Genomic DNA, 25510 nt, shown 5'->3' on the forward strand with positions numbered 1-25510 from the left:
ATTGACTGACTTAATTTCAATACACAGTCATTAAAAGAAGAGAAATAGAAAAAAGAAAGTACTGGCACATACATCATCAAATTTGATTGAGCAACACCCAGACTTAAACAGCAGTGAGAAGTCCCTAGTTAACAGGAATCTGGAGTCCCAATTGGGAAGAGGTCCCAGGCTGTGCATTCACCCCATGGATGAGACTGCAAATTTCAGTTTTGGGGCTCCCGATTATAATTCTAAACTGATATCATCAGTTTGCATGCAAAAATGCAGCTCTGATTTTTCTTTAACATTTACAAAGCTATTTGCTTCATCTGAATTTTCTGGATGAAAGTCACCAGATTTTCAGGACCCCAGGGGGCTGGCCAGGCCTCTAAGGGCTCAAGAAAATCCAATACCCACTTGTTCTCTTATCTAAAGTGCCTCTTGACTTTCTGGTAACAATTGGTGTGTTTGCAGGCAGGTATGTAGTCCAGGCAGGGTCAGAAATCAGTCAAAGGCCTACTCTCTTCATCATTTTAATTTCCCTATCAAAATCAAAACCATTGCCAAGCGTCCATCTGAAACTTACTCTTTGCCACTGCCATGCAGAAGAGCATATTCTGGTGCTTCCTGAAGAGAATTCTTAGGATTCATTTCTTAACAAATTTCATATATATCATACAGCATGGCAACCATGGCCATCATGCTATAAATTATCTTAAGTACTTCTTTATGTTATCTGTTCTATTTCTTTATTTAAAATTTGTTTAACTGGATGACAATTGCTTTACAATGTTGTGTTGGTTTCTGCTGTACAAAACCACAAATCAGTCATAACTATATGTGTGTATATCAGTTCAGTTCAGTCGCTCAGTTATGTCCAAATCTTTGCGACCCCATGAATCGCAGCACACCAGGCCTCCCTGTCCATCACCAACTCCCGGAGTTCACTCAGACTCACATCCATAGAGTCAGTGATGCCATCCAGCCATCTCATCCTGAGTCGTCCCCTTCTCCTCCTGCCCCCAATCCCTCCCAACATCAGAGTCTTTTCCGATGAGTCAACTCTTCACATGAGGTGGCCAAAGTACTGGAGTTTCAGCTTCAGCATCATTCCCTCCAAAGAAGTCCCAGGGTTGATCTCCTTCAGAATGGACTGGTTGAATCTCCTTGCAGTCCAAGGGACTCTCAAGAGTCTTCTCCAACACCGCAGTTCAAAAGCATCAATTCTTTGGCTCTCAGCTTTCTTCATAGTCCAACTCTCACATCCATACATGACCACAGGAAAAACCATAGCCTTGACTAGTCGGACCTTTGTTGGCAAAGTAACGTCTCTGCTTTTGAATATGCTATCTAGGTTGGTCATAACTTTTCTTCGAAGGAGTAAGCGTCCTTTAATTTCATAGTTGCAGTCACCATCTACAGTGATTTGGGAGCCCCCAAAAATAAAGTCTGACACTGTTTCCACTGTTTCCCCATCTATTTCCCATGAAGTGATGGGACCGGATGCCATGATCTTCGTTTTCTGAATGTTGAGCTTTAAGCCAACTTTTTCACTCTCCTCTTTCACTTTCATCAAGAGGCTTTTCAGTTCCTCTTCACTTTCTGCCATAAGGGTGGTGTCATCTGCATATCTGAAGTTATTGATATTTCTCCCGGCAATCTTGATTCTAGCTTGTGCTTCTTCCAGTCCAGCTTTTCTCATGATGTACTCTGCATATAAGTTAAATAAGCAGGGTGACAATATACAGCCTTGACGTACTCCTTGCCCTCTTTGGAACCGTCTGTTGTTCCATGTCCAGTTCTAACTGTGGCTTCCTGACCTGCATATAGGTTTCTCAAGAGGCAGGTCAGGTGCTCTGGTATTCCCATCTTTTGAATTTTCCACAGTTTATTGTGATCCACACAGTTAAAGGCTTTGGCATAGTCAATAAAGCAGAAATAGATGTGTTTCTGGAACTCTCTTGCTTTTTCGATGATCCAGCGGATGTTGGCAATCTGATCTCTGGTTCCTCTGCCTTTGCTAAAACCAGCTTGAACATCTGGAAGTTCACGGTTCACATATTCCTGAAGCCTGGCTTGGAGAATTTTGAGCATTACTTTACTAGCGTGTGAGATGAGTGCAATTGTGCGGTAGTTTGAGCATTCTTTGGCATTGCCTTTCTGCCAGGGTCGAGCCTCGGTGGATCCAGGGTGATTCGAAGGGGAGATGGATAGGCAAGGAAAAAAACTTGTTTATTAATATAAGATTAGATTAGGAAGAAATAGTATAGTAGGAAAATTAAGTGGAGAAAAGAGGCTGAATAACTTGGTTTACGTGGAAAGCCAATAAAGTTCTAGACAAGGAACTTGCACCGTCTTCGTTAGGCCACCAGCGTCCATTTGAATATCAAAGAGTGCCCCGCCTTGGGGTCTCTCTTTTATGGATCTTAGAAGCCGGGACAAGAAAGTAAACATGGTGAGCCTCCACGCCCCAGATGGGAATTCGGCCGAAAAAGGGAGAAAAGAACGACATGGGGAAGCCCAGCATCGGTGCAAGACTCCAAAAACTATTTTTCAAAATCAGCTTATATACCCCAAGTTGTGCATAATGGAATATGCAGAGTTATGCAGGGGCAGCAGTCCTGACCCTCATTGAGACAAGGCTTTCTTTTTGCATACCCTCCCGTATACAAAAGGTCTCAGGTGGTTTACATTATCTTCTGGCCAAGAGGCTTGTTAACATTTTTATGGCTCTCTTCCTGGATAATTGTCTATCAACCAGAAAACTCCTTTTCCCTAGAAGTGTTTTTTCTTTACTCTGCATCACCCTCAAAGTACTAAATAAAGTTACATTCCTGTAGAACAAAGGTGCAGTGGGTTATAACAAAGAAAGTACTGAACTCAAAGATCTAATGTTGCTAATACCAGGTCTACTACCTGTTTTTCTATATACCAACTATCTCTACAAATAAAAGATATGAAAATTTGGCAGCAAGTATTGGCTTAACAAATGAAACCTTTAATCAGTCCTATTCTAATGATTTTGACTCCTCGGAAGCCCCTACATTCCTAGGATGTTTTAAGCTTCCTGTGCCTCCCTCGGTCTGGAGGCCTCAAACAATCACATGCGCAGCTGTAGGAGTCCTGGAGGCAGGCTAGAAAGCCATCAGAAGGGTTTTTGGATTGAAACACCCTTTCAAATGCAGAAGACTAAAGCCTTGAGATGACTTTCTACAGAGTGTGTCAAGAGAGTGGAAAAGTACAATACAATAAGGCAGGCATATTCTTATTTTGGGGGGTACATGCTCAGGAAATACCAGGAGGAAAACCTGAGATCTGACTCAAGCTTGCACATCAGATCTCTGCCGCATGACCTTGTCACGGGTGGGATTCCTCACGCTGGCTCCCGGCACCTTTCTTTGGAGTTGGAATGAAAACTGACCTTTTCCAGTCCTGTGGCCACTGCTGAGTTTTCCAAATTTGCTGGCATATTGAGTGCAGCACTTTCACAGCATCATCCTTCATGATTTGAAATAGCTCAACTGGAATTCCATCACCTCCACTAGCTTTGTTCATAGTGATGGTTTCTAAGGCCTCCTTGACTTCACATTCCAGGATGTCTGCCTCTAGGTGAATGATCACACCATCATGATTATCTTGGTCGTGAAGCTCTTTTTTGTATAGTTCTTCTGTGTATTCTTGCCACCTCTTCTTAATATCTTCTGCTTCTGTTAGGTCCATACCATTTCTGTCCTTTATTGAGCCCATCTTTGCATTAAATGTTCCCTTGGTGTCTCTAATTTTCTTGAAGAGATCTCTAGTCTTTCCCATTCTATTGTTTTCCTCTATTTCTTTGCATTGATCGCTGAGAAAGGCTTTTTATCTCTTCTTGCTATTCTTTGGAACTCTGCATTCAGATGCTTACATCTTTCCTTTTCTCCTTTGCTTTTCACTTCTCTTCTTTTCACAGCTATTTTTAAGGCCTCCCCAGACAGCCATTTTTCTTTTTTTGCATTTCTTTCCCATGGGGATGGTCTTGATCCCTGTCTCCTGTATAATGTCACGAACCTCATTCCGTAGTTCATCAGGCACTCTATCTATCAGATCTAGGCCCTTAAATCTATTTCTCACTTCCACTGTATAAGCATAAGGGTTTTGATTTAGGTCATACCTAAATGGTCTAGTGGTTTTCCCTACTTTCTTCAATTTCAGTCTGAATTTGGCAATAGGGAGTTCATGATCTGAGCCACAGTCAGCTCCCGGTCTTGTTTTTGTTGACTGTATTGAGCTTCTCCATTTTGGGCTGCAAAGAACATAATCAGTCTGATTTCAGTGTTGACCATCTGGTGATGTCCATGTGTAGAGTCTTCTCTTGTGTTGTTGGAAGAGGGTGTATGCTATGACCAGTGCATTTTCTTGGCAAAACTCTATTAGCCTTTGCCCTGCTTCATTCCGTACTCCAAGGCCAAATTTGCCTGTTACTCCAGGTGTTTCTTGACTTCCTACTTTTGCATTCCGGTTCCCTATAATGAAAAGGACATCTCTTTTGGGTGTTAGTTCTAAAAGGTCTTGTAGGTCTTCATAGAACCATTAAACTTCAGCTTCTTCAGTATTCCGGGTTGGGGGATAGGCTTGGATTACCATGATATTGAATGGTTTGCCTTGGAAATGAACAGAGATCATTCTATCGTTTTTGAGATTGCATCCAAGTACTGCATTTCGGACTCTTTGGTTGACCATGATGGCTACTCCATTTCTTCTGAGGGATTCCTGCCTGCAGTAGTAGATATAATGGTCATCTGAGTTAAATTCACCCATTCCAGTCCATTTTAGTTCGCTGATTCCTAGAATGTCGACATTCACTGTTGCTATATCTTGTTTGACCACTTCCAATTTGCCTTCATTCATGGACCTGACATTCCAGGTTCCTATGCAATATTACTCTTTACAGCATCAGATTTTACTTCCATCACCAGTCACATCCACAACTGGGTATTGTTTTTGCTTTGGCTCCATCCCTTCATTCTTTCTGGAGTTATTTCTCCACTGATCTCCAGTAGCATATTGGGCACCTACTGACCTGGCGAGTTCCTCTTTCAGTATCCTATCATTTTGCCTTCTCATACTGTTCATGGGGTTCTCAAAGCAAGAATACTGAAGTGGTTTGCCATTCCCTTCTGCAGTGGACCACATTGTGTCAGACCTCTCCACCATGCCCTCCCGACTTGGGTGGCCCCACAGGGCATGGCTTGGTTTCATTGAGTTAGACAAGGCTGTGGTCCTAGTGTGATTAGATTGACTAGTTTTCTGTGAGTATGGTTTCAGTGTGTCTGCCCTCTGATGCCCTCTTGCAATACCTACTGTCTTACTTGGGTTTCTCTTATCTTGGACATGGGGTATCTCTTCACGGCTGCTCCAGCAAAGCGCAGCCACTGCTGCTTACCTTGGACGAGGGGTATCGCCTCACCACTGCCCCTCCTGACCTTGAACATGGAATAGCTCCTCTAGGCCCTCTGGCGCCCGTGCAGCCACTGCTCTTTGGACCTGGGGTTGCTCCTCCCTGCCGCCGCCCCTGGCCTCCGGCATGAGGCAACTCCTCCCAGCTGCCGCCCCTGGCCTCGGACATGGGGTAGCTCCTCTTGGCCGCGCTCTACGCGTCGTTGCAGAAACCTGTGCTCATATGTATATATATATATGAGCGTGTGTGTATACATACGTCTATCTCCTCCTCTTGAGCCTTCCTGCCACCCCCCTCCCCATCCCACTCCTCTAGGTTGTCACAGAGCACCAGGCTGTGTTCCCTGTGTTATATAGCAGCTTCCCACTAGCTATCTATTTTACTCATGGCAGTGCACATATGTTTACCCTACTTTCTCAACTCATCCCACCCTCTCCTTTGCCCACTGTGTCCACAAGTCCCTCCTCTATGTCTGCATCTCCATCCCTTCCCTATAGATTAATCAGTACCATTTTTCAAGGTTCCATGTATATATGAATTAATATACGATATTTGTTTATCTCTTTTGACATCTATCACTCTGTATAACAGGCTTCAGGTTCATCCACCTCCGTTCAACTTATTAGCAGTTGTTCTTTTTCATGGCTGAGTAATGTTCATTCGTGTATATGTACCACAACTTCTTTATACATTCAGCTGTTGATGGACATTTAGGCTGCTTCCATGTACTGGCTATTGTAAATGGTGCTGCAACAAATATTGGGGTACAGGTGTATTTTTGAATTGTGGTTTTCTCAGGGTTTAGTGGGATTGTTAGGTCATCTGGTAGATTTATTCCCCCTTTTTTTTTTTTTAAGAATCTCCATACTCTTTTCCATAGTGGCTGGATCAACTTACATTTCCACCAACAGTGCAAGAGGGTTCCCTTCTCTCCACATCCTCTCCAGAATTTATTGCTTGTAGATTTTATGATGATGGACATTCTGACTAGTATGAGGTGATACCTCATCATAGCTTTGATTTGCATTTCTCTAATAATGAGAGATGTTGAGCACCTTTTCATGTGTATATTGGCCATCTATATGTCTTCTTTGTAGAAATGTCTGTTCAGGTCTTTTGCCCATTTTTTGATTGGGTTGTTTGTTTTTCTGATATTAAGCTGTATGGGCTGCTTATATATGTTGGAGATTAACCCTTTATCATTGCTTCATTCGCAATTATTTTCCCCCCTTCTAAGGGTTATCTTTTCATCTTGTCTATAGTTTCCTTTGCTATAAAAAAGCTGTACTTTTAATTAGGTCCCATTTGTTTATTTTTGTTTTTATTTTCATTTTTCTAGGAAGTGAGTCAAAGAGAATCTTGCTGCAATTTATGTCAAAGAGTGTTCTGCCTCTTTTCTTCCAGTTTTTTAAGTTTCTGGCCTTACCTTTGTCTTTAATCCATTTTGAGTTTATTTTTGTATATGGTGTTAAGAAGTATTCTAATTTCATTCTTCTATATGTAACTGTCCAGTTTTCCCACCACCAATTATTGAAAAGGTAGTATATTCTTGCCTGCTTTGTCCAAGATAAGGTGCTCATAGGTGTGTGGGTTTATCTCGGGCTTTCTGTCTTGTTCCATTGGTCTATAGTTCTGTTTTTGTGCCAGACCGTACTGTCTTTAGGGCTTCCCTCATAGCTCAGTCAGTAAAGAATATGTCTGCAATGCAGGAGACCAGGGTTCGATGCCTGGGTTGGGAAGATCCCCTGGAGAAGGAAATGGGAACCCACTCCAGTATTCTTGCCTGGAGAATCCCACAGATAGAGGAGCCTGGCGGGCTACAGTCCGTGGGGTCACATAGAGTCTCACGACTGGAGTGACTTAGCATGCATGCACACATAGTTTTCTGCATATAGGTCTTTTGTCTCTTTAGGTAGATTTATTCCTATGTACTTTATTCTTTTTGTTACAATGTTGAATGGAATTGTTTCCTTAATTTCTCTTTCTGATTTTTCATTGGTTGTGTATAGGAATGCAAGGGATTTCTGCATATTAATTTTGTATCCTGCAACTTTACTAATTCATTGATTAGTTCTAGTAATTTTCTGGTGGCATCTTAAGGGTTTTTATGAAGAGTATCATGTCATCTACAAACAGTGAGAGTTTTACTTCTTTTCCAATCTGGATTCTTTTTATTTCTTTTTCTTCTCTGACTGTCATGGCTAGGACTTCCAAAACTATATAGAATAATAGTGGTGAGAGTGAGCACCCTTGTCTTGTTCCTAACCTTAGAGTAACTGCTTTCAGTTTTTCACCATTGAGAATAATGTTTGCTGTGGGTTTGTCATATATGGGCTCTAATATGTTGAGGTAGGTTACTTATATGTCCATTTTCTCGAGAGTTTTTTTTTTCTATCATAAATGGGTGTTGAATTTTGTCAAAAGCTTTCTCTGCATGTATGGAGATGATCATATGGTTTTTATCTTTCAGTTAGTTAATTTGGTGTATCACATTTATTGATTTGCATATATTGAAGAATTCTTGCATCCCTGGGATAAACTCCACTTGATCCTAGTGTATGATTCTTTTAATGTGTTGTTGGATTCTGCTTGCTAGAATTTTGCTGAGGATTTTTGCATCTATGTTCAAGAGTGATATTGGTCTGTAATTTTTTTGTTTGTGTAGTATCTTTGTCTTATTTTGGTATCAGGATGATGGTGGCCTTGTAAAATGAGTTTGGGATCTTTCCACCCTCTGCAATTTTTTGGAAGAGTGGCACGGACAGTCTTAAGTCTTCTATGTACACATATATTCATTTTTCTTAGGTAAGTAGCTAGAAGTAGAATTGCTGGACATAGGGTATGTTTAAACTGCCAGAGTGGCTTCCAAAATGGCTATAATCTTTTACACTATCATCAGTAATTTATGAGAGTTTCATTTATCCCAGAACAAAGCTTTCATGCTACCCCTTTATAGCTATAGCTACCCATCCCACCATTCCTAATCTGGTAACAACTAATCAATTCTCCATCCTTAAACTTTTGTTAGTTAAAAAATGTTATATAATAGACTCTTACCATAGGTAACTTTTAAAGATTGGTTTTTTTACACTCAGCATAATTCCCTTGCATTCCATCAAAATTATTATGTGTATCAATAGTTTCATTTGTTTGTTTTGTGTAGTACTCCATGGTATAGATACACCACAGTTTGCCACATTTTATTTAACCATTAACCTATTAAAGGACACTTGGCTAATTTCCAGCTTTTAGCTATTTTTGTGTTGATCAGATTTTTGCATGAATATAGGTTTTATTTTTCTAGTGTAAATACCCAAGAGATCATTGGCTAGATTATATGATATGGTAGGAAAAATAATGGCCCTCCAAACATGTCCAGGCCCAATCCTTAGAATCTGTGAATATGTTGCGTTATGTGACAAAAGGGACTTTGTATATGCAAATATATTAAGGATTTTGAGGAGGGAAGAATTTCCTTGATTATCTTCATTGGCTCAAAACAATCAAAAGGGCCTTAATGAGAAAGAGGCAAAAAGGTCAGAGTCACAGATATTTGAAGATGCTACCCTGCTGGCTTTGAAGATAAAGAGACATGAGCCAAGGAATTGCAAGTGGCTTCTAGAAGCTGGGAAAGGTAAGGAATAGATTCTTCCCTAGAGCTTCCAGAAGAAACACAGTGCTGCTCACTGTTTGATTTTAACTCACAAGACCTATTCTTACTTCTGACCTCCAAAACTGTAGGCAATGAATTTGTGTTGTTTTCAGCTAGTAAGTTTGTGGTAATTTGTTAACAGCCTAAATATAAAGCTAATACATATTGTAGATGATTCTTTTTTTGTTTTAGAAGGGACTCCCAAACTATTTTCCAAAGTGGAAAAGTGGAACGAGGGTGGAAAATCGTAGCAGACATGACTGATATAGGCAGGGGTAGATCACTAAGTACATAGGATAAGTTTAGATTTATCCATTGTGGAATAGGAAATCATCAGATTTCCTTGGAAGAAAAGCTATGGCCAACCTAGACAGAATATTATAAAGCAGAGACATTACTTTGCCAACAAAGGTCCATCTGATCAAAGCTATGGTTTTTCCAGTGGTCATGTGTGGATGTGAGAGTTGGACTATAAAGCAAGCTGAGTGCTGAAGAATTGATGTTTTGAACTGTGGAGTTAGAGAAGACTCTTGAGAGTAGCTTGGGCAGCAAGGAGATCCAACCAATCAATCCTAAAGGAGATCAGTCCTGAATATTCATTGGAAGGACTGATGCTGAAGGTGAAACTCCAATACTTTGGTCACCTGATGTGAAGAACTGACTCATTGGAAAAGACCCTGATGCTGGGAAAGATTGAAGGTGGAAGGAGAAGGGGACGACAGAGGATGAGATGGTTGGATGGCATCACCGACTTGATAGACATGAGTTTGAGTAAACTCTGGGTGTTGGTGATGCACAGGGAAGCCTGGCATGCTGCAGTCCATGGGGTCACAGAGTCGGAACGACTGAGTGACTGAACTGAACTGAACTGAGATTTCAAACAAGCGAAGGGGCGTGCTATGATTTATGTCTGAAAATGATCACTCTCATTGCTATGACAGTGATTTAGAATGAGGCAAGAATAGAGAACACCAATTAAGAGATTATTACATCAATTAGGTTGATTGCCATGGAGTTGGATGGAAAGTGACAGATTTAAGATTTGTGTGCGGGAATATAGACAACAGATTTGCTGCTGGACTGGCTATGAGTGTGAAGGAAAGAGACGCTTTTGCTTGAAAACTAGGTAATAGTGGTGTTTTTAATATTGAATGATTATTATTTGGAGTATGTGTTGCTGAAAGGGCAGAGATATAAAATAAGCCACTAAAATATGAATTTGAGTTGTTAATTGACAGAGATTGGTTCTAGAAACAAATCTGAGTGATTAATTAGTGGTTCAGTTTATAAACTTGGACGGGATTAACCTGGAAGAGTACAGATAAAGAAGAGAAAGAGGAATCAGGACACTTTAATTTATAGTGATGATGAGGGTTTCCCAGGTGGATCAGAGGTAATGAATCCACCAGCCAATGCAGGAGATGCAGGTTCAACCCCTGGTCAGGAAGATCCCTTGGAGGAGGAAATGGCAACCCACTCCAATATTGTTGCCTGGGAAATCCCATGGACAGAGGAGCCTGGAGGGCTACAGTTCATGGGGTTGCAAAGAATCAGACACAACTGAGTGACTGAGCACACACACACACCACACAGAATGTATGAAGAGCTTTAAAAATAAACAACCCAATAGCAACTCTTTATGGAAGGGGGGAAAGATGAGGAGAGTATAAGCCATGAAGCCAATTAAAAAAAAATCTTATGGTGAAGCTGCTATAGACATTTGTGTTGAATGCTACTGAGAAGTCAAATAATCCGTTTATGGCTGAAATTAAGTTGTGTCAGTTACGTACAATGGAGAGTAGACCAAGAAATGAGGGAATGAGTCTCAAGATGGACAATGGAATCTGAGTTAGATGCATAAGGAAAGAAATGAGGAGATAGGAGGTGATAAGGTTTGGTGAATCAATAGGTTCAGTGAAGCTGAAGTTAGATGTTAGAGCATGAGTACTAAAATACGTGAGCTGCAAGTGTTGGTAGTAAAAGATGATTGAAATGAAGATTTTGGAAATGGTACAGTATTAATGATGAGATCAAAGTCTGTATGATCATAGGAAATATGGAAGAAGGGAACACTAGACTAGAAGACAAGAGACCCCAGGCAGGATGCGAAACGTGCAGTCCATGTGAATATTGAAATTACCAAGATATCCAGAGTAGCTAATGACAGAGCCAATGAACCTGGTATCAGCGATTCACCCAAGAGAACTTAGTCTCTCCTTCTTTCAACTTTCTTTTAGATTCTGTGCCTCCTTAGCATCTTTGCCTTATTCTTTGCCTTTTGTGTACTTTTTTCCTACTTCTAAGATTAGGCAATGAAAATAAGCTTGTTGCTATCTCTCTTCTATAGGACAAAGCACCCATTTTCAAATACAGTGTTTCCATGTATGAGAGATTATAACAGTGACCTTAAGACCTCTATATGATGGAGGGCAGAACCATTTCACTAAGGGCCAGTCCAGTTTGGGAGAGATGGAAGAATGATGCTTTACAGAAACCATCTCATGACAAAGATATACAGAAACAGTCAAAATTTATTTATTTTAGAAGAGGTTTTCAATTTTTAAATAATACAAAAATAAACAGCTATTTGTTTCAACACTTACAGTTTACATAAATTAATTTAATCATACATAGTCTGAGGCACCAAAACACACATATTCCAAATTCCCAGATTCAGTCATTCAGATATTAACAAATCAGTTTTTTTTTAAATCAATGAAGGTAACAGTTTTTTAATACAAGCTCTTCTACTATTGACTCTTTCTTAACCATAAATCATTTAAACATAAAATCTTGAAAATTCCCCTGAGTTATTTCTCTTTAATGAAATTTCATTTTTCTCCCTCTGCCTAACAGGCATACTTTTTCAATTATTTACATAAATACTGATTTTCAGTGCATGATTTAAAAATATTAAGACCCACAGTGCTTTGTAAAGAATGTTTCTCCAGAAAGTTAGGGGTGAATGAATTAACGAAACATCCACAAGTCCTTCAAAAACGTGTACACTGTCAGTGTTATAGCACATCCAGGGTAATGAGACAATGTTTTCTGTGGGCTGGTGAATAGGTAAACCTTAAAGACGAATTCCAACTTTACAGCTCAGTATACCAGAGTTGGATTCCTAACATGTTTTCACAAATCTTAATCCAAACATTTATGTTATAGTAATAATCCGGAGAGGTAATCCTAAAAGATACATTGATTCTGACATAATGCCAAAAAAGAACACCATGCAGCCTTAAACCCAGTTTATAACAGTCATCCTAAGAAGACATAATAGCTCTCAATAAATTAAATTAATATACAGTACCAGAAAATGTCAACTGACAATGAGATGTGGAAAAGAAGCATTGTCCCCCTGGGAACTATTCAGCAATTATTTGCTTTTAAATGAGGAAAGACATTAATTAGAATAGGAATACTTTCTTGGTGTCAAGAACCCCCTGTGGCTTTAATTATTGGGCTTTTTATTAGGTTATAGTTTCTTTGTAAAGTTCTCTGCCTTTCACTTAAAACGAATGTATACCTTTTTGTAAAGGCCTTTTGTAGTAGTTCTGAGCTGAGGATATCCTGAAAACTTGCATAAGTTCAGGTAAGAAAGTATAGGGAGAGTCCAAAAAACACAAACTCAGACCTTAAAACCAGGAAAACAAAAGAGACGAAGTAAACTGATCTGCAAATGGCTAAAAGAAGACCATAAAAGGACCAGTGAGTAGACAGCTGTTTCTCAGGCATCTTAGGAGACACCCTGGAAATATTGACAGTGTCGAAATGTGCAGCATTTTGTCATCTTGCAACAGCACTTACATGTTCAAATTTAGCTTTTGTTCTTATTATAAGTTGAAATTCAAGTAAAAAGATGTCATACTCATTTCCCATTGGATTGTACAGAAGAATGAAAACTGCTTTCCCCTTTAACTTGAAGAAACTTCGACATCTTTAAAATCAACATGGAAATCTTCACAAGTATGACCCCCTTTTTCTCCTTAACAGAAGATGTTAAGTAACACAAGGAGTTTCATATAAATATTAAATAATTAAGTTAAAAGAAACAGTTCATATAAATAAATAAATATGACCACTAGGCTTCTACAGTTCGGTTGAACGTTCCTTTAGTAGGACTGTGGGGTTGATATCGTCTAGTCCCGAGTGGGAAGAGCTTGCGTTAATGGTGACTGTTTTGGTGAGGTGTGCATCTTGAACACTGAATGAGGCAAAGGGACAGCCTTTCACGTTACTGCAGATGAGAGACTGAATTGAGGCAGTGTTGATGATTTTAAAACCTACTTCTCCACCAAAAGTGCTAGGCTTCCAGTACTCAGGAGAACATATAGGATTACCCATGAGTCCTTTCAGGGAGAATGGTGCTCCGGCTTCTACCATGGTCTCCCCAAAGATGGCGTCGGGACGGGGCTTCTCTACCAGAAGGGCGGGATACAGCTCCATGGCATCTATGTCTCCGTAGAGCGCTTCTAACTCGGCAGCCATTTCCTTCTCTCCTGTGAGGGTGACAAGGACACAGACACAACCAACGTCAAACGTTTGACAAAATGAAGAGTGTTACCCCTTCGCTCAATTTACTTTCAACTTCTCTGTTGTTTCCATTTGCCCCTTGGCTCTTTGAAGAAGTTTAGAAACTGCTTCTCACCTGTAAGTTCCTCAAATGATTCATAGGGCTTCAGCAGAAAACGTTTGCGATACTCATTAAAAGACTGGTATTTCATCTCTCTGCTCTGGTCAAGTGAAGCCTTTGATACTCTCTCTACTGCGGCTGGAAGATTCCTACCGCCAGCGACCTGTGGAATATGAATTAAATTGTAGAACATGTTAATTGAGTTTTAGGCATATGTAAGATTTTTTTTTCTTTCTTTTTTTGGCCATGCTAAGTGGCCTGTGGGATTTTTGTTCCCTGACCAGGGACTGAACCCAGCCCCTCAGCAGTGAGAGCAAGAAATTCTAACCACTGCACCACCAGGGAATTCCCAAGATTTCTATTTTAAAAACATCCCTTGAGTGCCAAGTAGGTAAACTGAAGCTACCAGTGGAGACCTAAACTATAAGTTTGGAATATTTATAGATTATTTCTATGATCTAGATTATAATGGTAAAATTATATTATAATCAAGATCATATAATAATAAATATATATATTACATATCCTTCTTATTTCAAGGAAAGATTACTAGCAATAATTAATCTTTCAGTAGGTTTAAGAAAAATCTTTTCTGCAGCAGACATTCTAGTTACCAGCTAGTCCTTTGTTTTATTTTATTTTTCACTAATAATGCTTACCCTGCCAGCAATTTGCCTGGTAAATGATTCAACAAACTGAGTGACACCATGTTCCAGTAAGACAGAGTTGTTATAGATAAACTGCTGATAGTTGTACTCCTGGCCATCAATCTGAAAGACGTCAGGCAGAAGGGGATGCCAGTGGTAGAGCGTGTTAAACTCAGCAGCAATACGGTTTTGGTACTGGAACTGTTGGTTGAAAAGCAGCTCTGGGTCAAACTTCAGTTTGAAGTGATAGCCACTCAAGTGCTGTACGTAGTCTTCAATCACAATCTTAATAGTTTCTCCTACAGGCACAAAATAAAAAATTGAAAACATGAATTCTTTCTGCTCACAAATGTTCAAGCAACTGAAATGCAACTGGTCATTTGGCATTCCTATCTAGATTTTCTTTTCCGCCATTGAGGTAGGTGTCTGACCAATCCAGCTGAAGGACTGAATGAATATGAAGCAGGTGATTGTACCTGCACGACACTCCAAGTATTATATTCCTCCCAAGCAAAGGAAACAAGTTAGTTTTCTTCGAGGAAGAGGGTTTTCTTTTTAAGTGATTTGCTCTTCTTGCTCACCTATCAGGATTAGCCTGCTTGTCTGGAACAACTGCTCATCGCCCCATTCTGGATGCTCTTGTTTAAGCACATCACACACTCTGTTGTGTTCCCGCAGCCAAATGGTGGCATACATCATCAGACCAGGCACCAGACCAAAGACCTCCTGGCCCACAGCAAACTTCAAGTGTTCAGGAATATGAGGCGGGTAGATCATTTCAACCTGAGTATCTTTGACAGTGGGAGGATACATCTCTCCATTAATCATCTAAAAAAGTATCAGTAAGAAGAGGTAAGAAACAAATTTTCATCATTAGAGATTTAGAACATAGGTGGGTGGTGAGTGGTAATGAATTCTTAATATTTAAATGGAACAAACCTGATATTTCATTTTTCCATCCTTGAAAAGGCGCAGCTTATGCTGTCTCTCTAAAGATTCACCATAAACATGACTTAAGTCCACCTAGAAGATTATGGAAAATTTTTGATTTGCTACTGAAGTTGTTCTTAGGTAAAATGCCTAGGATGTATTTATTACTAAATAATGTGATGATGTAGTTTGCTTTAAAATTTTTCAGTAACATATTTTTTTTCATAGCCACAAAATTAATAAATTCACTTGTTTATCCACTAAAAATAACCCCATAGCTTATAAATCTAAATTAGTGTCTCATATGGAGCCTGTATCAGAATTTTTCATTCTAATTAATTTCTTTTAAAAAGCAGCAGAAAATGTTTTGATATAAAATACTTATTAATTGAAGCTATGTCACTGAAACCCAAGAGATAATAATGCTGCAAAAATCTCACCTTATAATATTTAAGGCAGCGTAATCAAGGTAACAAATTTTTTTGAAGACAACTTTTTTGCAGATCCAATATTTTAAACTAAAAATATGAGTCAAACTACAAATAATAATCTGTATATATGTATGTAAGTATGTTTTATGTATTTTTTCACTCAACCAGTGAGATAAAATGGAAACTCCATTAAGGTTTTTACACACAGAACTTGATTTGCTACAAATTCTCATTTAATTCCGTCTCACCCCATGGTTCTTTCCCTTAGTGAAAGCTGGTCCTCGTTCAAAATCTGTCTTGAAAAATTGATGGGTGAAGTGCTGGGCAAAGAATGCAAACATCAGATTTGTGCCCTGGGGATCAGGAATGAACTTTCTTCTTAGAAGTACTTTTTTCACAACTTCTTTCGAATCAGGAAGCTCTTTCCTCCCTATAAAAAATGAGAAAGCCAAAATAAGAACCCATTTATATATTTAAGGAAGCAGAGAGTAAACTGTCAATTTACCAGGGTCTTCTTCACTTACAGGAAAAATACAACTTTGAACAAGATCATAATATTAATGGAAGTTCTAAGATATAGGGGAACAACCTCTTACTGAATAATCTACTTTAACTAGTATTAATTCAGTTTTAATGAAAGAATTTGAGAACATATGACATTATACCAAAATGTCTGGGCTTCCCTGGTGGCTCAGATGATAAAGAATCTGCCTGCAATGCAGAAGACCCAGATTCGATACCTAGGTTAGGAAGATACCCTGGAGAAAAGAATGGCAACCCACTCCAGTACTCTTGCTTGGAGAATTCCATGGACATAGAAGCCTGGCTAGCCATAGTCCATGGGGTTGCAAAGAGTTGGACACAATTGAGTGACTAACATTTTCACTTTTTCATACCAAAACGCCTATTAGCTTCCATGGAATAGTTTACTTGGACTCACAATTTCAAAAAATATCCAGAGATATCCATAAGAAGGGAAAAAACAGTTTTATTAACAAATAATCATAGTTTGGGGTCAAATTTTCTAGGTATCAATCCAGTCCCAGTTACAGTTAATATAACTGTCTCCTCTCACTCACCTTTCACACCCATGGGTGTTGGGCAGTCATCAGGCACAGGAGGAAGAGCTCTGGTATAATAGGACAGGTTAGAAAAGGCTTCCCAGCTTTTATAGCTGTAGTGCACATTATAAGTTGGCGGACTCTCAATCAAATGTGATCTCGCTGAAATTTTAGAGGAAAAAAAAAATGTTATTTGTTCCCATCCACAAGGCAAATCAATGCTCATTTTTATTGTATAATGTACAAAGTGGCACTAGAATAAATTTAATTTAATTAATACAAAGATACTCTATTTTAAAGTAATCATACTTCAAAGCCTGCTACTGGTGCTCAAAAAAGAGGAAAGAATGATGCATTAAAAGGCATCTTTGATAAAGTATATATTCTTTACAGAATATGTTTTGGTCTAGCCATTTTGATTTTTTTCAAATAACCATCCACTTATTGTTCAAGAGGCCCATGAGCAAAATGTCTGGGCTTGACACTCACATTAGAAATAAAGGTTACTTTCTTGCCGACCCCAATCCAAATTATTCATTTATTTTAATGGGTGCAGTTCTGTGCCCCATGGCCATTCAGTAAACAACGGGACCACGCGTCCTTCACAAACTGTCAAGAACAGTGAAGGTCAGCAGAGGCAGGCAGTATTTTAAGCAGAATTCTGCCTGTGAGACAGAACTTTAGAAGCTTCAGGGGATTCGGATGTCAATATTTTTGGCCATTAAGATAGTAGGCAAACTAAAATGGTATATTTAAACATGTTTTGAATTAAGTTTTAAAATCTAAAATTTATAAAGTACGTTTTTCTTTGAGGCAGCTGAGAACCCTAGAAAGTGATTTGTACTTACACGTCAACACATATCTCATAATCATATTTCGCAGGAAGGAGATCTTATTGACAATGTTCCAGACTCCCTTGAAGTGGGTAAGTATGTAGTGCACTGTGTCGGGAGTGGGTTTCAGGAGTAATTTTATTCTTGTCAGAAATTCAGCTGCAATGAGAGGAAAAAGAAATTAACGGGACACATTATAAGACACAATTCTGTAAAATGATAACTGTATATACCCCATTCCAAATGAGGGCACTCAACAACAAACTTACGTGTGGTACAGTTTTCACCATAGAATCCTGTTCGGGTACAGTCACATTTATACTGGTCAAATCCTACACTCATACATACACCTCGATTCTGGCATGGATGGGAACAGCAAGGATTTGCTACAAAAACAGTACAGACAGTGAATAAATAATTTTTCAGTGTCAATCTTGACTTAAGCATTTAATTGCTTTACTTACTATGAGTCAACTTCACAATAAAAATTTCAAGAAATATACAGGTAGTCATGGGAAAACTTTTTTTTTGACTTGCCTTACAGAATGGTTATAATGTAGAAATACCAACTTCCTTTTCTAAATAAAGGTAACAGAATATTCCACCAGGGAAATCATGTTGCTAAATTTTTCTTAGAAACTTTAGATGCTCAAATTAGCCTTTAGAAGAGGCTCAAAGTAGGACTTTCAAAACTAGAGGGAATAGACCAAGTATTTTAATCAAACTTTGTTTTTTTTTTCTTCTTCTTTCTTCTCTGTCAAAAAGCTGGAGAAAGATCTGGAGGAAGAACATTCTAAGTTGAGAGGAAAATAAGTGCAAAGGCCCTGAGGCATGCCTGACAGAAGAGGAAGAGGTGGACGCTAAGTTCAGAAAAGGTGAAGGCAGATCCTGTGGGGTTTATGGGAATTTGGGTTTTATTTCACGTGTCAGGGGAGATCATTGAATGATTTACAGTATTAAGGTGGCATGACTTAATTTACATTAGAAAAAGACAACAACGACAAAAACAAACTATAGAGAAATTTGCAAAGTAAAAACAGCTTGCTTTTAAGCTATTCTGTTTATCTTAAAAAACAATCTGGTCTTCCCTGGGACGGGAAAGCACTAACTAGGGAAGTTATATAACACAATTATTTTCATTCAATAGCAGTTAGGTGCTATACAAAATCATCTCACATATATCGATCAGATCTTCTTGTCTTATAATGACAACCTGCAAATTAGTATCCCCGTTCCTATTTAGTAGATGAGAAAAGATGGGTGCAATAACTGGCCCATGAAGAACAGAGCTGAGGGCAAAGCGGGGCTAGCCGTCCAGTTTATTTGGACTCGAGTGGTCCGGACTCGGCCTCTGAATTCTGGGAGTATTTAGAATACCTGGAGTTCCCGGGAGAAGTCTGAGCAGAAACTCAGCCCGGGTGGACGGAGCCGCAGAATCCCGGGCACGGGCGCCAGGAACTCACTCACCTGCACCGCAGAGCGCCACGGCGGCGCAGAGCAGCAGGGCCCGGGCGAGCATCTCGGCTGCGGGCGGGGCACGGGGCCGGCGGAGGCGTCGAGGTGCGCGGATCGGCGCTGCGGGGCCGAAGGAGGCGCTGTGCGGAGTTCCGGGGCGTCCTCTGACGCTGCGAGTCCTTTGACAACTGGAAGCTAACGGAGAGGACCTTCCTTTTATGCGTGAAATAGCCCACGTGACGGCATGACTGTTTCTTTCCGCCTTTCCTTCCCCCCTTCCAAAACTTTTCCCCCTCTTTCTACTTAAGCAATTGCGTAAGACCCGGGTGGGGGTAGGGTTTCTTTCTTTCTTTCTTTCTTTTTAGCTGCGCAAACTAGAAAATCGGAAACTTGGGGAGTCGCGCTTGGCTTCCCTAAGGTGGGTGCAAAGCGGATCGCCCCCTCCCAGTTCCGACTTTCCAGCGCCCCTCGGCCGGTTTCTCCACCGCTGGCGCCGTGCTTCGCGCCAGACGCCTTTCCTTCTGTCGCGGTTGGGACCGAGGCTTCCGAGAGGGGGTCCGAGGTAGATTTTCTGGATGAGGGCGGGGGTGGGGAGGGCGGCCTCCCGGCTTCCTCTCCCGGAATCGATCAGGGGGCTGGGACGTTCCGGAGCTCAGGGAATCCCCTCGCGCGCCCCCGCTCCCCAGCCCCCCACGTCTGGTCCCTCGGCTTTTGGGGGCCGAGGAAGTCACAGTCTGGAGAGACTGGGGAGAATCGGGCCAAGAAAGGCTGACATGTTTTACTCATGTTTTTCAGATGTGTCCTGATTTCAGTGACTGCTCTTAACCTCGTGTAGATGTACGCACATACAAAACTTTAAATTTTTTTTATTTTTTATTTTTTTACTTGACCAAATGAACTGTAATAGCTGTAGTCAGTGTATACGTACCTGTAGGTTCTTTTTCTTGCTAAGTTGTTTTCAACATAAAAAATACTGTTCTTCATGCCACCACCCCGACGTTGCTTCTTGGAGAGAGGAAATAAAGGTAAATTCCTCCCCTCAAAACTGACCCTGAGCACTTATCCTGTAAATAGTCAATCTGAGATTGAGGGGTCACCGCTATAACCTTTCCTCTCCGCCCATGAACAAGGGGAGCGGAGGTGACCGGGATGTTTAAGGATGCTCACCGTCCAAACGATCTGCTTTAAGGCATTTCTTTCTCTGCTGCAGTGATTTTCACTGTTTTGGTCACCAGCTCTTCACAGGAGATATCAACTGAAGGAAGTAGATTTTTAAAGCTTGCTTTGTGTGTGTGTGTTTTCTGCCTACCTCTCTAGGATGATGAGTTGTGACAAAGGAGTCAAGTACAACATTACGTTTACTTCTCGGTTGTCTGGGTTTATTAGGGCCAGTTTTCTAGGCTCATTTTGGAAGGTAATTTGATGAGGAATTCGGATGGAATGGATGTGAAGGAAGGGTGATTTTGACAATTTTCAATTTCATCATCTTTTGTTTTCCTTTGATTCTGTCTTGTGGTCTGGAGGGGTGTGTGAAGGTGAAATGCCACCCCCCTCCCCCGCCCCCCAAAAAAGAGAAAAGAAAAAAGTAGCTGCATTGTAGAGCCCTTTAAAAAAAGACAATCAACTTTTTTTCCCCAACATTTTGCTTAATGTGATTCTACGTGAGACAAATGACTAAAATTCCATCTCACCCAGGAAGCCTTTCTCCTCTAGTCATATTTAATCATTCCATTTGTGACACTCCCATGTATTGTACTGAGTCTTACATGAAATTTCAGCTAAGAGCATAGATGTAAACAATCTTTTAATAATTCCAGTTTTCTGTTTCATTTTAAGTGGTAGCATGTGTCTACTCAAATTTTAAGTGGATATTTAGGACTACCAATTTGAGTTTGGTTAGATGCCAAGGAAGAATTCATACTCTGACTCTGTTGGCTTTATATTGTAATCCTGAATTCATTTTGAAGTCATCATCATCATTGTCCTCATCTGATCTTAATTGTATACCTGCTACGTATAAAAGTGTGTTCTATTGTTTGCAGGGAGACTAAATTCAAAGTGTGAACAAAACAGGGTGCTGAGAATAATCACATTTAGATTACTTGGAACTTAAAGAAATTGAACTCCATTTCATAGTGGAAATTCAATTAAAAAATACCTATTCGGTTAAACTACTTGGTTTAATCTGTAACTTATATAGCACAATAGAGTAGAGAGAATTGCATATACCTATGCTGTCAGAAAATAGGATGGGTGCAGTTTAGAAAGGAAGTCCGGTTATGGACTTGAGGAAAAACTGTTATGATTTATTAACTTTCGTAAGTCTGGGACAGTAAAATAGAATGGGTAGTGCATTTGGGGAAATATTAAATGTCCCAAACCAACTCAAAATGGCCAAATCCTGTCCTGTGTGGAAAAGTACTATGATTATTATGCCATGATATGTCACAACATAAAAAATAAGATTATAATCATGTGAGACTTAATGTTTCTCACCTGTGTCTGTGTTTAGTGTTTCTGTGTTCATTTTAGACAAATACATGTATCTGTTATATAAAATACATTAGTCTCTGAAATTTGTTGGAGAATTCTCTGTTAACTGAAAATAAGCAAGCATATTAAAAAAATCTTCTGGAGCATTCTGCTGCGTTTTACTGCCCCCTTCTGCTGCTTCAATTTTTATCAACTTCTTTTTCTCTCTTGATTGTTGTAAAGATCACTAGGAAGATTTTGTGTCCGATGTTACAACATTCTTAAAAGTCTGCATATGTAGTTTTCATTTGAGATTTAACCTTCATGAAGATACTAAAAAAGGAATGAAATATGTGTTAGTTGAAGTAATAAGCCATTCATATAAGCTAAAAGAAAATGAACAGTAAAGACTATTAATACCCAAAATTCCAAAGGCACTGACATTTTCGAAGGAGATATTTCTTACTGCTTTGAGCAGGGTTCTACCATTCAGGGGCTACCCTGGTGGCGCTAGTGGTAAAGAACCCACCTGCCAATGCAGGAGACATAAGAGATGTGGGTTCGATCCCTGGGTTGGGAAGATCCCCTGGAGGAGGGCACAGTAACCCATTCCAGTCTTCTTGCCTGGAGAATCCCATGGACAGAGGAGCCTGGCAGACTACAGTCCATAGGACTGCAAAGAGTAGGATACAACTGAAGCGACTTTGCACACACACACGCACTATTCAGACATGAAAGGATGGTCATATCTACTATCTTAGACAGGGAACTCTTTTCTATCTCCCTGTCTTCACCTTTATCCTATTCTGATTCACTCAAAGATAGTGGAGATTGCTCTTGTCTTTTTTATTCATGACAGGCTGACTAGAAAGAGAGCTTTACTATCTTGCATCTTGCCTGAAGAGAAATTTTTAACAAGGTTTTGCCACAGTGTACATCTGTTTCTTAAAGGGCAGAAACAGATGTACCCATAAAAATACCCATGAAGTGAAGTCTCCCAGTCGTGTCCGACTCTTTGCGACCCCATAGACTGCAGCCTGCCAGGCTCCTCTGTCCATGGGATTTTCCAGGCAATAGTACTGGAGTGGATTGCCATTTCCTTCTCCAGGGAATCTTCCCAACCCAGGGCTTGAACCCAGATCTCCCACATTGTAGACAGAGGCTCTACCGTCTGAGCCACCAGGGAAGTCCAAAAATACCCATAGAAGACCTCTGCTTTAGTCTTTTAGTGCATGCATGCCTGCTAAGTTGCTTCAGTCATGTCCGACTCTTTACAACCCTATGGATTGTAGCCCCCCAGGCTCCTCTGCCAATGGGATTCTCCAGTCAAGAAGACTGGAGTGGGTTGCCATGCCCTCCTCCAGAAGATCTCCCCGACCCAGGGGTCAAACCCACATCTCTTATGTCTCCTGCATTGGCAGGTGGGTTGTTTACCACTAGTGCCACCTGGGAAGCCCAGGCTTTTAGTAAATCATGGTTATTTACCTATTCCTGACTACACAAGATAGGAGTTTCAGCTAGAAAAACAAGAGCGTGTGGACAAAGAATGTCACCTCTCATTTCAGTAAACAAAGGATGTAAAACCCTCAGCCACTGCTCCCTGCCCCCACCCCAGCCTGATGGTCAGGACAGTGGCTCCTGAGGGGAGGTAAACAGGCTGCCACTGCAGTGACTGTGCGCCCCGAGGGGACTCGGTGCAGAAAAATGGGATAGTGGCCCTATCGAAGAAAGCATTGCGATAATCCCAGGGTCTTGCATCTTCCCATGTGTGGACAGCACTAAATTAACTAGCTTCAGATGTCTGGTTTCTTTTGATTAGCAGGAATCTTTTGATCTTCCATTTCCTGGGTTTGGGGGGTTTTGCTTTGCAAAAACACTTGTATATCCTAACTCCTTTACCTCTTCAGAAAAGTCTTTCAGAGTTACTGAGAGATGGTATTCCTGGGCTTAACACCAAAGAAAACATAATTCTCACCTTTTAGATTATGTAGGGTTTTTTTTTTTTTCAGTTGACAAAGACAAACATTAAAAAAAAAAGTCCTTGTCAAATAAACCAATGAAGAAATACCAAACAATATCTAGTCCTAAGTTTTATTTTTAAAAAGTATCTCCTTTTTCTCAGCTTAGTTCCCAGATAGATTTTTCTTTTCCTTCATTTTTCATGGTTGTATATCATAACTACTAAGGTGAGTCAAGGTAGATTGGACATGGTCTTTGTGTTAGAGCTAGGAATCCTAAAAGAGGATAAGGAAATACAAAAGAGTGTGAGTAGGGTGAGCTGGGGCCACATAATGAGACCACACTGACGCTGATGGATTAAACCCAGTTTAAATGAGTTTGGAAGTTGCCACTCTATCCTAACAAAAATCTGAACAAAATGAAAACTCAAAATGCTATTCTTAGATCCTCCAAAGAAGTGAGGTGACAGGATAAAAAGCTGCCCTCAAAATTGGAGAGGGCATCCATGGTGGTTCAGTGGTAAGGAATTCACCTGCAGTGCAGGAAACATGGATTCAATCCCTGGGTCAGGAAGGTCCCTTGCAGGAGGAAATGGAAGCCCACTCCAGTATTCTTTTCTGGGAAATCCCATGGACAGAGGAGCCTCGAGGGCTACAATCCATGAGGTTGCAAAAGCATCCACACGACTTAGCAACTAAGCAGCAACAGCAACAAAATTGGAGAGATTGGCCATAGAGAGAAGCACAATTTGCCAGAACAGAAACCTACAGGCAGACACCTCCTTGAAAACCAGTGCCTATGTAGGGAAACCCAAAGAGTAATGGATTGTGCTTAGTCGCTCATTGTGTCTGACTCTGTGACCCCGTGGACTGTAAACTGCTAGGTTCCTCTGTCCATGGGGATTCTCCATGGGGAGAACAATACTGGACTGGGTTGCCATGCCCTTCTCCAGGGGATTGCCCCAACCCAGGGATCGAACCTCGGTCTCCAACATTGCAGGCAGATTCTTCACTGTCTGAGGCACCAGGGAAGCCTGAAGAGTAAAGCGCACACACACGTATCTTGAATAAATCTTAAGGGTTAAAAATTCCAGGGGGCAGAGGGTGTCTGTTTACTTTCATGAGTTTTACTTCCTGGAACTCTAACAAGTTCCCACAATGAATTATCAGGAAAAGAAAAAAAATCCCCTTGGAGGACTGGCAGGGAAGCGGGGGAAAAATAACCATTTTGAAATATGCCAGAGCCTTGTTCTTTTAAATTAGGCTCAAAAGAAATTTTATTAGCAGAGCCTAAACTCTGGGAATTTTATCAGAGCCTAAATGACCTGGGGAAAGGATGTACTCAAACTAGCACCCTCTAGCCATGTCCCGCTTAATCTGTGGCAGTGGGGAATGGAGGAACACTTGTAACACTCACAGCTCAGAGGCATAGGCTGAGTAAAACACCGAGACCTGATCACAGGACTCTAGAAGACTCCCCCACCCCACCCCTCCCACCGCATTGCTAAAGGCCTATTTATCAGAGTTCTTTTCACCCAGTACACCTTGCCTAGCTTTCAGAAAAAAACAACAAGTCACGATGAGAGACAAAAACAGTTGGAAGAGGCAGAGTGAACATTGAAACCAGACTCAGAGATACAGCACAGATGGTGGAAATATAAGATCAATGAGTGCTGATGGAATAGTAGTTAATGTGCAGGAACAGATGGGTAATATAAGCAGAGAGATGGAAATTCTAAGAAAGAATAAAGAAAATAATTCTAGAGGTCAATAACATTGTAATAGGAATGAAGAATGACTTTGATGAACTTCTTAGTAGGCTGGACGCATCTGAGGAAAGAATCTCTGAGCTTGAGGGTATGGAAGCAGACACTTCCAAAATCGAAAAAGAAAAATATGAAAAGAGAAAAAAATAGTGTTAAAAAAGCAAACATAAAGAATAGCCAAGAATTGTTGGAAAACTGCAAAGGGTGTCAAATAGATATAATGGGAATAGAGTAGGAAAAGAAAGAGAGAAAG

General features: G+C 40.4%; 1 protein-coding gene across 1 annotated transcript; it reads right to left on the reverse strand.

The window, feature by feature from the left end:
• Positions 1–13160: 13160 nt before the first annotated feature.
• On the reverse strand, positions 13161–19125 carry PTGS2 (prostaglandin-endoperoxide synthase 2). Its single transcript, XM_052653979.1, has 10 exons — positions 19074–19125; positions 17876–17992; positions 17622–17765; positions 16792–16935; positions 15961–16142; positions 15291–15374; positions 14933–15179; positions 14364–14650; positions 13720–13867; positions 13161–13570 (listed from the first exon to the last, which is right to left on the reverse strand). The coding sequence occupies exons 1-10, from the start codon at positions 19123–19125 to the stop codon at positions 13161–13163; spliced, it is 1815 nt and encodes a 604-aa protein (XP_052509939.1).
• Positions 19126–25510: the final 6385 nt, after the last annotated feature.

The sequence above is a fragment of the Budorcas taxicolor genome, chromosome 16 (genome assembly GCF_023091745.1).
Source record: "Budorcas taxicolor isolate Tak-1 chromosome 16, Takin1.1, whole genome shotgun sequence".
NCBI classification, from domain to species: Eukaryota; Metazoa; Chordata; class Mammalia; order Artiodactyla; family Bovidae; genus Budorcas; species Budorcas taxicolor.

Coding starts and splice junctions, on each gene's coding strand:
- PTGS2 (XM_052653979.1), bottom strand. CDS start 19,125: ATGCTCGCCCGGGCCCTGCTGCTCTGCGCCGCCGTGGCGCTCTGCGGT. Junction 17,766..17,875: donor TGGTGAAAACTGTACCACAC/GTAAGTTTGTTG, acceptor CTCTCATTGCAG/CTGAATTTCTGACAAGAATA. Junction 16,936..17,621: donor TATGAGATATGTGTTGACGT/GTAAGTACAAAT, acceptor CTAAAATTTCAG/CGAGATCACATTTGATTGAG.